The sequence below is a fragment of the Rana temporaria genome, chromosome 6 (assembly GCF_905171775.1).
Source record: "Rana temporaria chromosome 6, aRanTem1.1, whole genome shotgun sequence".
NCBI lineage: Eukaryota > Metazoa > Chordata > Amphibia > Anura > Ranidae > Rana > Rana temporaria.
This window is the reverse complement of record NC_053494.1, coordinates 44,897,200-44,910,507: the sequence shown is the minus strand read 5'-3', so window position 1 is coordinate 44,910,507 and position 13,308 is coordinate 44,897,200. Positions and strand designations below refer to the sequence as shown.

Below are 13,308 nucleotides of genomic sequence, written 5' to 3'. Positions count from 1 at the left end.
CAGTGGAACAGGGTGTTTTTATTTTAAATGCCAAAGACTACAGAGGGATAAATGTATGCAAGAATATTAGGGAAGGCGGGGAGGTGAACCTAAAAGTTGTTTTGGAACACATGTGAGCTGCTGAGAGGTAAGAGAGATAGTACACACACAAAATATACATATATATATATATATATACATACACACATATACCCATCAGCCATAACATTATGACCACTGACAGGTACACTGAATACTATTATCTCCTTACATGAATGGCATCTAAAAGCTAGGGGGGGGGGGGCGGGGGTATAATAGGAGACAGGTAAACATGTTGTCCATGTAGTTGGAAGCAGTAAAAATGGCATTGCAGTTTGTTGTGTATGGGGCTGTGTAGATCGGTCAGAGCTCAGAGTGCCCATGCTGACCCGTGTCCACAGCCAAAAAGTGCCTACAATGGGTATGTGATAAGGATGAGCTCTGGCATGTTCGCATAGAACACGTGCAGAGCCCGCCAGGAAGTCGGCACCCGCGCTGCGCTAATCACAGCCAGGCAGACATTGTCCGATGCTTGGCTGCGGAGATCGGGAAATGTCTGCCTGGCTGTGATTAGCGCAGCGCGGGTGCCGACTTCCTGGTGGGCTCTGCACGTGTACTATGCGAACACGCCAGAGCTCATCCTTATCCACAGCCAAAAAGTGCCTACAATGGGTATGTGATCATCAGAACTGGACCTTGGAGCAATGATAGAAGGCCTGGTCTGATGAATCATGTTTCCTTTTACATCATGTGGATGGCCAGGTGTGTGAGTGTCACTTACCTGGGAAAGAGAGCAGAGGATATGTCACCAGTAGGGATGAGCTCCGGCGTGTTCGCACAGCCCACGTGCAGAGCCCGCCAGGAACTCGGCGCTGTGCTAATCACAGGCAGTGAGACATTTCCCAATCTCTGCAGCCACGCATCGGGACAATGTCTCACTGCTTGTGATTAGCGCAGTGCCGACTTCCTGGCGGCCTCTGCACGTGGAGTGTGCAAACACACCCGAGCTCATCCCTAATCGCCAATAGGAATAGACTCAGGTGTGTTCGGGATCCCACCTGCCCAAATTCCTCCAGGAAGCTAACACTGCACATCGCTGATCACAGACAATAAGATATTTCTTGGTCCGCATCTGCACAGATTGGGAAAATGTCTCACTGCCTGTGATTGGCGGTTTGCAGTGGCGGGATCAGGCAGGTGCGATCCTAAACACGACCGAGCCCATCTCTAGTCACCAACACACCAGGGAACTCCATAAATGGTCCAAAGTTTTAATAAATGATCACATCACAGCAAAGATCAGCGATGTTTCAGCGCCACGTAGGACCTCTTCATTGTATTCATTCTGGGCACAAGATTGCACCAGGATGCATTATGGGAAACCTGCAGAGGCAGTGTGATGCTTTAGGCAATGTCCTACTGGGGAACCTTGCATCATGCCATTCATGTGGATGTTAAAAGGGTTGTAAAGGCAGGATAATTTTTATCTTAATGCATTCTATGCATCAAGGTCAGCACAGTGGTGTAGTGAGTAGCACTTTCGCCTAGCAGCAAACGGGTCGCTGGTTCGAATCCCGACCACAACACCATCTGCCTGGAGTTTGTATGTTCTCCCTGTGCCTGCATGGGTTTCCTCCGGGTACTCCGGTTTCCTCCCACACTCCAAAGACATGCTGGTAGGTAAATTGGATCTTGCCCAAATTGGCCCAGTATATACTGTATATATGTATATCTGTGTGTCCCAAGCGTGTCACGATCCTACGGGGTAAAATGACCGCACCAGCCAAGCAGACACTGGCTGGAAAAAGCGCCCAGAGGCGATTCAGTTCGCATGAGTAGCGCTATACAAGTCATTCATTCATTCAAGATAAAAAACCTTCTGTGTGTAGTAGCCTCCCAAGCACCCCCTAATTACTTACCTGAGCCCCATCTCTCTCCAGCAATGTCCACTAGTGTGTTAGCCATCTGGGACACTCTTGATTAGCTGAGACACAGCAGCAGCACCATTGGCTCCCACGGCTGTCAATCAAAGTCATTTAGCCAATCAGCGGGAGGTGGCTGGGCCAGGGCTCCATGACTGAATGGACAGACAAAGCTGTGACTTGGCTCAGGTGCCCCCATAGCAAGCTGCTTGCTGTGGGGGTACTCGACAGGAGGGAAGTGACGAGGGAGCCGATAAGAGGAGGATCCAGGCTGCTCTGTGCAAAACCAACTGCACAGTGGAGGTAAGTACGAGATGTTTGTTATTTTATTTATTTTTTATTGAGTTTACAATCACTTTAATTGCAACATACCATCTCCCTAAACATTTTTGCTTACCAAATACCCCTCTTCATGGAAATAGTATTCCATGATGGCAGTGGGCTCTTTCAGAAAGATAATGTGCGATGTCACACTGCAAAAATGATGCAAGAATGGTTTGCGGTGTTAACTTGGTCTCCAGATTCTCCAGAGGGGAATCTGTGGGATGTGATGAAAAAATGTCCATCTCGCAATTTACAAGATATGCTAACTGACGGTTTTGAACCAGGTAGCACAGCAGAGATTAGTAGGTCTAGGGGTGTCCTTGCCTCGGCCTGTCAGGGCTGTCTCTAATTGTCCATAGCTTAGGGTAGAGACATGTCATAATCCACCCCCTTACAGGGGAGAGATTTGTACCAACGCTTTTCATCTGACTTGGAACTTTATCAGGGTGTATCAAACCCATCCTACTCTATTATATGTTTTTATTATTGTGTGCCCCTATTGGAGAGACTCTGTGACTACTGTCCCTGGGACAGGAAATAGGGGAAGCTTCCCCTAAACAGGAACAGAGATAGGCTTATAACCCTGCCAGGGTTCTCTAATCCTTACCTGTTCAATCCAAATCTAAAACTGAATACTTATAGCTGGATTCAGGTAGGCGGGCGCAACGTTAGGCAGGCGTAGCGTATCGTATTTACGCTACGCCGCCGTAAGTTAGAGAGGAAAGTGCTGTATTCACAAAGCACTTGCCTCCTAAGTTACGGCGGCGTAGCGTGAATTGGCCGGCGTAAGCGCGCCTAATTCAAATGAGGATGAGGGGGGCGTGTTTTATGTAAATGACTCGTGAACCGACGTGATTGACGTTTTTTACGAACGGCGCATGCGCCGTCCGTGGACATTTCCCAGTGTGCATTGCTCCAAAGTACGCCGCAAGGACGTATTGGTTTCGTAGGGAAAGGAAATGACGTCCAGCCCCATTCACAGACGACTTACGCAAACAACGTAAATTTTTCAATTTTCGACGCGGGAACGACGGCCATAATTAACATTGAGTAGGCCAACTATTTGTTCGACTAACTTTACGCCGGGAATCGCCTTATGTAAACGGCGTATCTTTACTGCGACGGGCAAGCGTACGTTCGTGAATCGGCGTATCTAGTCATTTACATATTCTACGCCGAACTCAACGGAAGCGCCAGCGGAAAAATTGCACCCTAAGATACGACGTATCTTAGCTAGGTTAAGTGTATCTCAGTTTGAGCATACACTTAAACTTACGACGGCTTAGATTCCGAGTTACGACGGCGTATCTACTGATACGCCGGCGTAACTCTTTGTGAATCTAGCTATTAGGCTGCAGTGCTTTTTGGTAATAGTATAGAACACTAATGTGGGAATTCCACCAGATTGGCGTAGGCTGATTGTTATGACAACCTCCAGCTCTATTTGAGGTACAGTGTGTTTTTGTATTTTTTGTATTACAGAGACACATCACAATGGGAAAGAAGAAACCTCAGAAAGACGCAAGACCAAAACAGAAAGAATCCCGGTTTAAGAGGCCCTCTAAAAGTCTAGAGAGCTTTGCCAGTGAAGTCCATGAAGCGTTAGATGGTAATGTCTGTTTTTATCCATGTGATGGTGATTTACATGCTTCATATTTTATACTAGGGTAGACAGGAGTATAGGAAGTGGCTGCAAAGAGTCTGAAGGATATTGGTAGCACTGAGATACAACAAATGAGGAAAACATTTAAAAACTATTTTATTATAAAAAAAAATCCAACTCTTTTTCTAATACCCAGTCATTTATCATTTAGTGAGGGTTTATATCTGGTGTAGAAAAACCAGGATATGTGGATATTTACTACTCTCGCTCATCCTCCATCTGTAATTCAGTATCAAATGTTGAACATTTTAAGGGTTCCAACTGACAGTTTGAATCCATTCCCTGGCACGGTTCATCCCATTGGTCTGGTTCATTTGTGTAGTGTGAACACTTTGAACCGTGCCCAGGATCAATTAAGCATACCATGCTCAGAACCAATTGGAAGAGATAGGCCCATTTCATTAGTGGCCCACAATTGGTTTGTTTCATTGTTTTCGAGAACTGTGCCTGAGCACAAAATGTCTGGTGAATAGAGGTGATAATGAAAGTGTGTCTGGGAAAACTTGCTTAGTTGGAAGTGGGCAGGGAGGGACAAACAAACTCAAGCACATTTCTGTTCCCCTATGCCCAGGGTGAGTGCCCCCAGTTCTGTGTAAATGCCAGTTTTTACACTTTTCCTTTAATGATTCATCTCCTTTTTCCCTCTATGGTGTTAGCAGGAATCGCAAAGGGCTGGTTCGACCCTAGCATATATAAACCCACGCACATTATTTTTTATACTATTTTCCAGCAGTGTTCTAATGCAAATACACATTGTCTAGTGCCACAGGGTGGGATAAGTATACACCCAGGGCCAGATCCACATACATCTGCGCCGGGCACAGCGTATCTACGATACGCTAAGCCGCTGTAACTTACTTTGGTTTTGTTTGAATCCACAACGAATTCGCGCCGTAAGTTACGGCGGCGTAACGTATCTGTTGCGGCGTAAGGGCGCGGAATTCGAATGGATGTAATGGGGGTGTGTTTTATGTAAATACGTTGTGACCCGACGTAATCAACGTTTTTCTGGGGGTATCCCAGTGCGCATGCTTGAAATTAAACCGGAAGCAGCCAATGCTTACGACGGTGACGTCATTCTACGCAAATTCCTATTCGCGAACGACTTGCGCAAACTACGCAAAAAAATCAAAATTGTACACGGGAAGGAGGGCCATACTTAACATTGAGTATGCCACCATATACAAGCTTTAACTATACACCGGAAAAAGCCAAACGCAAATGACGGAAAAAAATGCGACGGGCCGACGTACGTTCGTGGATCGCCGTAAATATCTAATTTGCATACTCGAAACGCCACCTTGCGGCCGCCGACAAATTGCATCTAAGATCCGAAGGCGTACGAAGACGTACGACTGTTGGATCAAGCCGAGATGCCGTCGTATCTTGTTTTGAGGATTCAAAACAAAGATACAACGCAGGAATTTTGAAATTACGCCGGCGTATCAATAGATACGCCAGCGTAATTTCTTTGTGGATCAGCCCCTCAGTGTATATAAATCTAAAAATTTAATGTATTGCAGCTTACCAGTTTTTAGATGTAGTGCCCGCGTTTGTTTGTTTTTTTGGCCTTAATTTTCATATGGTGATTCTGCCAGTAACACAATTCCAGTTCTAGGATGATAATTCTCTGAAGACAAAAAGAAGCAATTACTCGAGAAACTGTAATTGATGGTTGGACTTTAGAGGCAAAGACGGGAATATCAAAAAATATAAATTTTATTACAAAAAATAGAAAGTTTTACAAAGCAGATCAATAAAAAATCATATAGGATATATGATATGGAAAATATCCTCTGTGCATCGTCTACGCGTTTCGCCGTTGGGCTTCCTCAGGACTAGCAGAAGAAAGTAATAGTAGAAAAATACATTTTATTATCTGAAATGAAACATATTGTATTAACATATTGACAGCAAATAAGTTTTAATGGTTTTAAAATAAATAGTAAATATGAATGTAAAATTAACATGCATAGAAATTCTCTCATAGCACCAACAGGAGTAGCAGCTATCCAGTATTACCTTAGAATGATCCGGATCATATACATATGTGTCGAAGATCATAAAAAGGAGTTCCATATATAGTAGAAAGAGGCCAGAAATATCTCCAAAAACTCTAGTAAACAAAATCAAACAATAAATAATAAAAAAAGAGATCACATGGGGGTAGGATCAAGGGTAAGTATATTACAATATAACATGCCCAAAAAGATCCCTCTACCTAGAATATTGGTTGTGGAGGTGCACCAAAAGTGCAGTAAACCAGTTCTATAAATAATTAAACAATAAATATATGCGGCAACTTATTTAAATAAAGGTGCAGCCAAAAAAAATAAAAAATAAATACCTAATGGTTCAAAGATATATGAACAATAATTCCGGGGCAGTCCAAAGAGGGAATAACGGAGACAAGTAGGTATCCAATATAGTGCAGCCAGGTACATCAAACCTGGATCCAAGTACTTGTGTACTGAGAGTCCTCAAGAGTAAGACAGCCAAAGCAATCTAAAGGACAGAAAACATCTAGAATAAATATAGATAAATGGCTGGTCAAGCCTACAGCACCCCACAATAATGCAGACAAACATGAATTTAGATAGAGAGAGTAGGGAGGGTAATAGGGGTACTTACATTGTAGACTGTGTGTGTGACACCGTATGCCCCCGGGGGATAGCCTGTGCTATACACAGAGCTGAATGCCGGGACTGTGTTTAAATAGCCCACAGAGTGGGCGTGTGGCGATGACGTATGGCGTGGTGACATCATATAAGTGCGCCCTATAATTAGAACGGCGCATAAACAAAGGCTGTGCTCAGAGACAGGCTGAGATAGCCGGCGTCATGACGTAAACATGGCACGCTCTGCCGATAGGACAACACATCACAGAACCTCCCACAGCCAGGAACACCCACAAGAGGCAGAAAGAAACAAAGATAAAAAGAAAAATGCCAAATATGGCCCAGGCGCACTCATCGCCATAGCCAAAACGGCCCACAGAGCCACCAAATCCAGCCGACACACATAGACCAAGAGGGGCTCGCGCAAACGTCTGCCAGTCAGAGCGCCAACGCCCAGCATCGAAGAGCACACACATCTCCCATAGCAAATACATCAAACAAGGAAAAGGAAAATAAACAAATAAAATACAATAAACAAAGGAGAGTATTCTACAGAATGGCCACAAGATGGCAAACTGTGGATATATAAACTACGTATGGAACGCTATACTGAATACTGCTGACACTCAGATTGGTGTAACCAGAGATATCAAACGCATGTAAAAATAAAACACTTTAAACATTTTTTTACATATAGTAAACAATATAATCCCTAACCAACATGAACATATACAAATTTAGTATGCAGATAGTAAACAATATATATTTATGATACAACCCATATATCCTTTTCCATACTTGACTCAAATTTTGCGAACCTATAAAAACATATATTGTGATGTTAGTAAGGGCATAAGATGATTTGATTTTTACCATAGGTGACCGGCTTAGTTCATATGGCAATATTGCATTATGTTGGCGATTTCTTAGCAGGCAAAGCATAAAGGAGGAGTCTGATAGAGCAGCCAAACAGTGACGTATTCAGATCTCTAAAAACGGTTTAAAGCTGATCGTATCGTTAAATCTAGGGCGGTGATTCGCTCGGAATTTGTAAATCCACTGCGTTTCACGTTGTAGCACATTTTGATCAAAATTGCCACCCCTAGGGTCCTCGTGGAGGCGGCAAATTTGAACACATAGGGTTCATACTTATGCTTAAACGCCACATGATAGCCGATTGTGGTATTTAGTAGGCCGCTCGTGGCATAGTATACATGATCTTTTATCCGTTTCCAAAAGGGACGGATGGTCTTGCCCACATAGAAACCTCCGCATTGGCAGAAGATTATGCATCTGACCCCTTTGGTTTGGCATGTTATGTGGTGTTTCAATGTATGAGTTTGGTCATTCGGCAAAACAAATGTTGTTAGTTCTAAAGTTACATTGGCCACAATTGAAAATTCCCGAGGGTTCAGGCGTTTTTTTTCTGTTTTGCAATACTTGCTCTGTACAAGTCAATCACGAATCGAGGTAGCGCGTCTAAACGTAATTTCTGGGTTTATCCCTATGTACTTAGCAAGGACGGGATCGCCTGAGAGTAAATGCCAATGCTTTTGCATAATAGATCGGATCTGGGCGTGTTGACTTTTTGAGTACCTTCACCTGGGGGTGTGGTATGTAGTCTGGCCATAGACTGTGCAGACTCTATAATGTTTTGTCACATGTCAGATTCAGTCTTAACGGTCAGAAATAAGTAAAAGAATTCTCAGATGAGACACCCGGTGTTAGATTGGGAAACATAGAGAAACCTCGCGAACCTGAAGGTGTGACGTCTCTACCTATTACGTCATTATGGTTAGTGGTATTAGATTGATCATTAACATCTGTTATTCGTTTCTTACTCTGAGTGCCCGTCTGGCAATTCTCCCTCATTTTACTGTACCTATGGACAAGCAGCATTATGCCCCCCCCCCCTACATCGCTCTCCTTATTAAATTACAAATGCCTCCCCTATCCTCACCTCCATTGCATAGGGGGGAGGTGTTTTGCAGTTCACAGAAGATAACTAGGAAAGCTAATAACATTGTTCAACATTTCAGTTCGGTGCACAGGTATTCTTTTCAGGATCTGCAGTTACAATGTACTTTGTTTAAAAGTAGAAAACAAATATAGCTACGGCACCTAAGGACTGGTAAACTGCAAAAAAAAAGAAAACAAATTATGCTTTTGGGTTTAGATATCCTATCTTTTACAACCAAGGAGGTTGCCATCTTGGCCTCTGTTTTTCAAGGTGCTTCACATGTGATCAGCAGGGATGAGCTCAGGCGGGTTCCTACAATAGTCCAAACCCACCTGAGCTATCCCTCCAGGAAACTGTCAAAGCAGACAGCCATCCATAGGCAGTGGAGGCATTCCCCACCCCACAGCAGTGTGTATACAAACCCCTTGTATATGGGTGGAGCCGAGCATGCCTCAGGCTGCCTATGATTGGCTGTCTGCTCTGACAGCTTCCTGGAGGGATGGCTCAGGCGGGTTTGGACTCTTGTTCAAACACCCCTATGCACCACCGTGACTGCTCACAACGAGGGTGCTGGCTCTGTAGGCAGCAGAAGGTGTAGCGAAGAATAAAAATCCAGATGGCCGCTCTCCAACAAAATCACATTTATTATTCCATAAAAATTGTATAAATCAGTCCATACAGCAAACGGATGACAGAATAAACAGTGCACTAACGCATTTCACATCTACTCTGGTGCTTAGTCATAGCTAGAGTGATAAGTTAAAACACGGGTATATACACATGAACATTCAAATGCATTTGATTTGATACAACACCATGTAAAGCTAACACAAAACACTTGGGAGTGGTTGATTAATTTAACAACCAGTCCGAAAGGCAGGACTGCTATTCTTAACCCTTTATTGTGAAAAGGACTTGAAAACAGATTAAAAAACCTCAACAAATTAAAAACAAAAAACTGTAAAAACATATAACACCTGAGCTCATCCCTAGTGACCAGTTATACACCAACCATCTGATGACTTGACAGTTCATCTGAGAGCACAAGAAAATGTGACAGTTATCATTCAGAGCATGCCTTAAATATAACTGGTATGGGAAACATTTAAATCAATGGGTTTAGTTCCTGTTTAAATTGTATCAGTGGTCTCCAAACTGCAGTCCGGGGGCTAGATCTTGCCCTTAGGGCACTTTTCCTCCCACTGACACCTTTTGAGGGCACTATTCTTCCCATGTTGATAGCAATAATGTGGCCTCCTTCCTCCCATTAAAACCAATGATAGAGCACTGTTTATGCCCACTGATCCCGGGGCATTTTCTACTCCTACTGGCCACAGTTTAGCCCCCCTAAAGTCTGAAGGTAAACTGGCCCTTTGCATAGAACCCCCCCCCCCCCCCCGCACTGAATTCTCATTACTAATCATAAAACTGCTAGCTTCCAAACAACAATAAATGATGAGTTTTGTAGGACCTTTGATAAACCTCTAATATTGGAAACATTTGCTCTCCTTAGATGCTAGCTGCCTGGCATTCACTAATGTGGACAAGTAGAAAATGTATTTATAGATTTTTTTTTTTTTTACATCAATGATCTGCATATACAGTATGTTGTGTGTCAGGGCTACATAGGGTAGCAAGCTGAGATGGGGCAGCCTCAAGCCTCAGAATGAACTCTGTGATAACTGTGAGATGTTAGAACAGGGGTGCCCAACCAGTGGCCCGGGGGCCACATGTGGCCCGCGGAGCCTTCTGATGTGGCCCCCCGGAGCCCTCTGATGTGGCCCGTGACCTCCTGCTCTGGGATGGAATAAAATAGAATACTGTTATTAAAGGTAAGTTTATTACTAAAATCACAGTGTATATATGGGCATATCTGTTCTACAGTGGTTACTAGGCTGCTTTCAAACTGATCCGCAGGTGCAGAGAAGTGCACCTCTGGGTAACCTGCACTGAGCCATAGACTGTTATTACCTGCAAGTTAGGTGTGCTGAGAGTAGAGTAGGCTCTATAGAGCCGAGTGGGCCGCCATCCACCCGCTCTGCTCATTGTGGCCCGTGACCGGTTACCAAGTCGCTTAAGTGGCCCTCGCTCTTTAAAAGGTTGGGCACCCCTGTGTTAGAAGATTGATATTTCTGATCTGTAATTCTGTTTTGCCAGTCTTTTGATTCACACATCCAGCCATCTGCACAGGCAGACTGGTGATACCCCTGTTTTAAACTTTCATGCGTCTTGTGTCATGTGCATGCTCAATAAACATTGATGATACTACAGATTTTTAGTCCAATAAGCATGCATGCGATAGAGGAATTTGCTTTCCAGAACATTGTATTTACATGTTAAGCTTGGTGTTGGACCTTCTAGAAGTAATTGTTTACATTCTTATTTCTATGTCTTCATTTGTCTTGGAAGCCAGTATCCAGGGAGACGGTGCAGACGATGATGGAGAGACGAAGGTGAAGTTTCCCTGTCCATTGGCAATGTGGGAGTTAGGACACTGTGACCCAAAGAGGTGTACAGGCCGGAAACTGGCGCGGAAAGGTCTTGTCAGGAACCTCAGGATAAACCAAAGGTTCAACGGCATCATTCTGAGCCCTATGGGGACACTGTGTGTCTCTCCTGCTGACAAGTATGTGGATGTGAGACTTTCAATTGTTGTCAGAAAATGTTTATTTTGTCTAATTATCTTTTATATTAATGAACCTCTTGCCCACCACATAATGCATACGTGTGGCAGCAGGGTGGCAGGGCCCTAATGGCCACTTGCTGCACATATGCGTCCATGGGAACTGAGGTTTCTGTGCTGAGAGCACGCTCGCTGCGTGCTTCCAGCACAGTGACCGATCTGTCAGACAACTCCTGGTCTCCGTTTTCGATCGGGAGCTGGCCAGTCACAGTGATCATGTAATCGGGAAGTCAGTTCCAGCACTAATACTCACTTAAAGAGAGAGGATGGGAAGGGGTTAAAGAGAAGTTTAAATGCTCTTTCACACTGAGCGCCCATACAGGTCCGTCTGTCAGTTTTTTTTGCGGACCTGTACGTGCGCTCCGTGCTCCTCTATGGAGCCGCGGATGTCAGCTGACATCCGACTCGCTCCGATCCGCCAAAGTGTGACGGAGGAAAAACATACTTTCCCTTCCGTCTGGCGGATCAGATCGGATGAACACGGACATCCGGTCCGTGTTCATCCGATCCCCCCGATAGGGGAGAGCGGAGAAAAGACAGGGCGGTCCCTGCACAGTGTGCGGGGACCGCCCTGTCATCCGCCGGCTTAGTGGGGATTAATGGAGCGATCCCCGCTGAGCAATCAGAGGTGCACGGGGCGGATCATTACTGACCACGGATCCTAACAGAATTGAGCTCTGTAATTTCAAAGCCATTGTTTCTAATTTTTAGGGACTCATTAATGACTGGAATGGTACCACTGGATTGGCATAAGACCAATGTGGTGCCCATATTTATAAAGTGATCAAAGTCTTTACCAGGTAACTATAGACCTGTTAGTTTAACTTCTATATTCAGGAAGATGAGTTGAACTGGAGAGTTTAATAAAAGACCACATAGACGAGTTCTTGCTAGAAAAAAATATTTTAAGCAACAAACAGCATGGGTTCATGAAAGACAGAAATTGTCAGACAAATCGAATTTCTTTTTATGAAGAGGTAAGTAAAATTTGGACAGAGGCGTGGCTGTGGATGTGGTATACTTGGATATTGCAAAAGCGTTTGACACAGTTCCGCACACACGGCTCATGTGTAAGGTAAAGTCTACAGGATTGGAAAAAATCAGTTTGTAAATGGATAGAAAACTGTCTAAAAGACAGAATACAGAGAGTAGTGGTTAACCATTTAAGGACCGCCTCCTGCACATATACGTCGGCAGAATGACACGGCTGGGCACAAGCACGTACCTGTATGTCCTCTTTAAGTGCCCAGCCGTAGGTCGCAGGCGCGTGCCCGTGACCCGGTCCGAAGCTCCGTGACCGCGGGACCCGCGGACCTGATCGCCGCTGGACTCCAGCGGCGATCAGTCCCCGGAACTGAAGAACGAGGCGAGCTGTGTGTAAACAGAGCTTCCCCGTTCTTCACTATGGCGCTGTCATTGATCGTGTGATCCCTGATATAGGGAAACACGATCAATGATGTCACACGTCCAGCCCCGCCCCCCTACAGTTAGAAACACATATGAGGTCACACTTAACCCCTTCAGCGCCCCCTAGTGGTTAACTCCCAAACTACAATTGTCATTTTCACAATAAACAATGCATTTTTATAGCATTTTTTGCTGTGAAAATGACAATTGTCCAAAAAATGTGTCAAAATTGTCCGATGTGTCCGCCATAATGTCGCAGTCACGAAAAAAAACGCTGATCGCCGCCATTAGTAGTAAAAAAAAATTATTAATAAAAATGCAATAAAACTATCCCCTATTTTGTAAACACTATAAATTTTGCGCAAACCAATCGATTAATGCTTTTTGCGATTTTTTTTTTTTTTTTTTTTTACCAAAAATAGGTAGAAGAGTACGTATCGGCCTAAACTGAGGAATTTTTTTTTTATATATATTTTTGGGGATATTTATTATAGCAAAAAGGAAAAAATGTAGAATTTTTTTCAAAATTGTTGCTCTATTTTTGTTTATAGCGCAAAAAATAAATACCGCAGAGGTGATCAATTACCACCAAAAGAAAGCTCTATTTGTGGGAAAAAAAGGACGCCAATTTTGTTTGGGAGCCACGTCGCACGACCGCGCAATTGTCAGTTAAAGCGAGGCAGTGCCGAATCGCAAAAACTGTCCGGGTCCTT

The 13,308-nt window shown here is 44.1% G+C and overlaps 1 protein-coding gene across 2 annotated transcripts in view; it reads left to right on the top strand.

Annotated features, from left to right (window-relative positions):
* TSR3 (TSR3 ribosome maturation factor) overlaps positions 1 to 13,308 on the top strand; it is a 29,001-nt gene that overhangs the window by 219 nt on the left and 15,474 nt on the right. Inside the window, exons 1-3 of one of the 2 annotated variants that reach the window (XM_040356726.1) lie at positions 26 to 127; positions 3,747 to 3,873; positions 10,915 to 11,131. In XM_040356726.1, the coding sequence (XP_040212660.1) occupies positions 3,759 to 3,873; positions 10,915 to 11,131 (332 nt within the window). In that variant the 5' untranslated portion in view covers positions 26 to 127; positions 3,747 to 3,758. Of the gene's footprint in view, positions 1 to 25; positions 128 to 3,746; positions 3,874 to 10,914; positions 11,132 to 13,308 lie in introns of those variants that run through there. The other variant, XM_040356727.1, reaches the window with a different exon arrangement.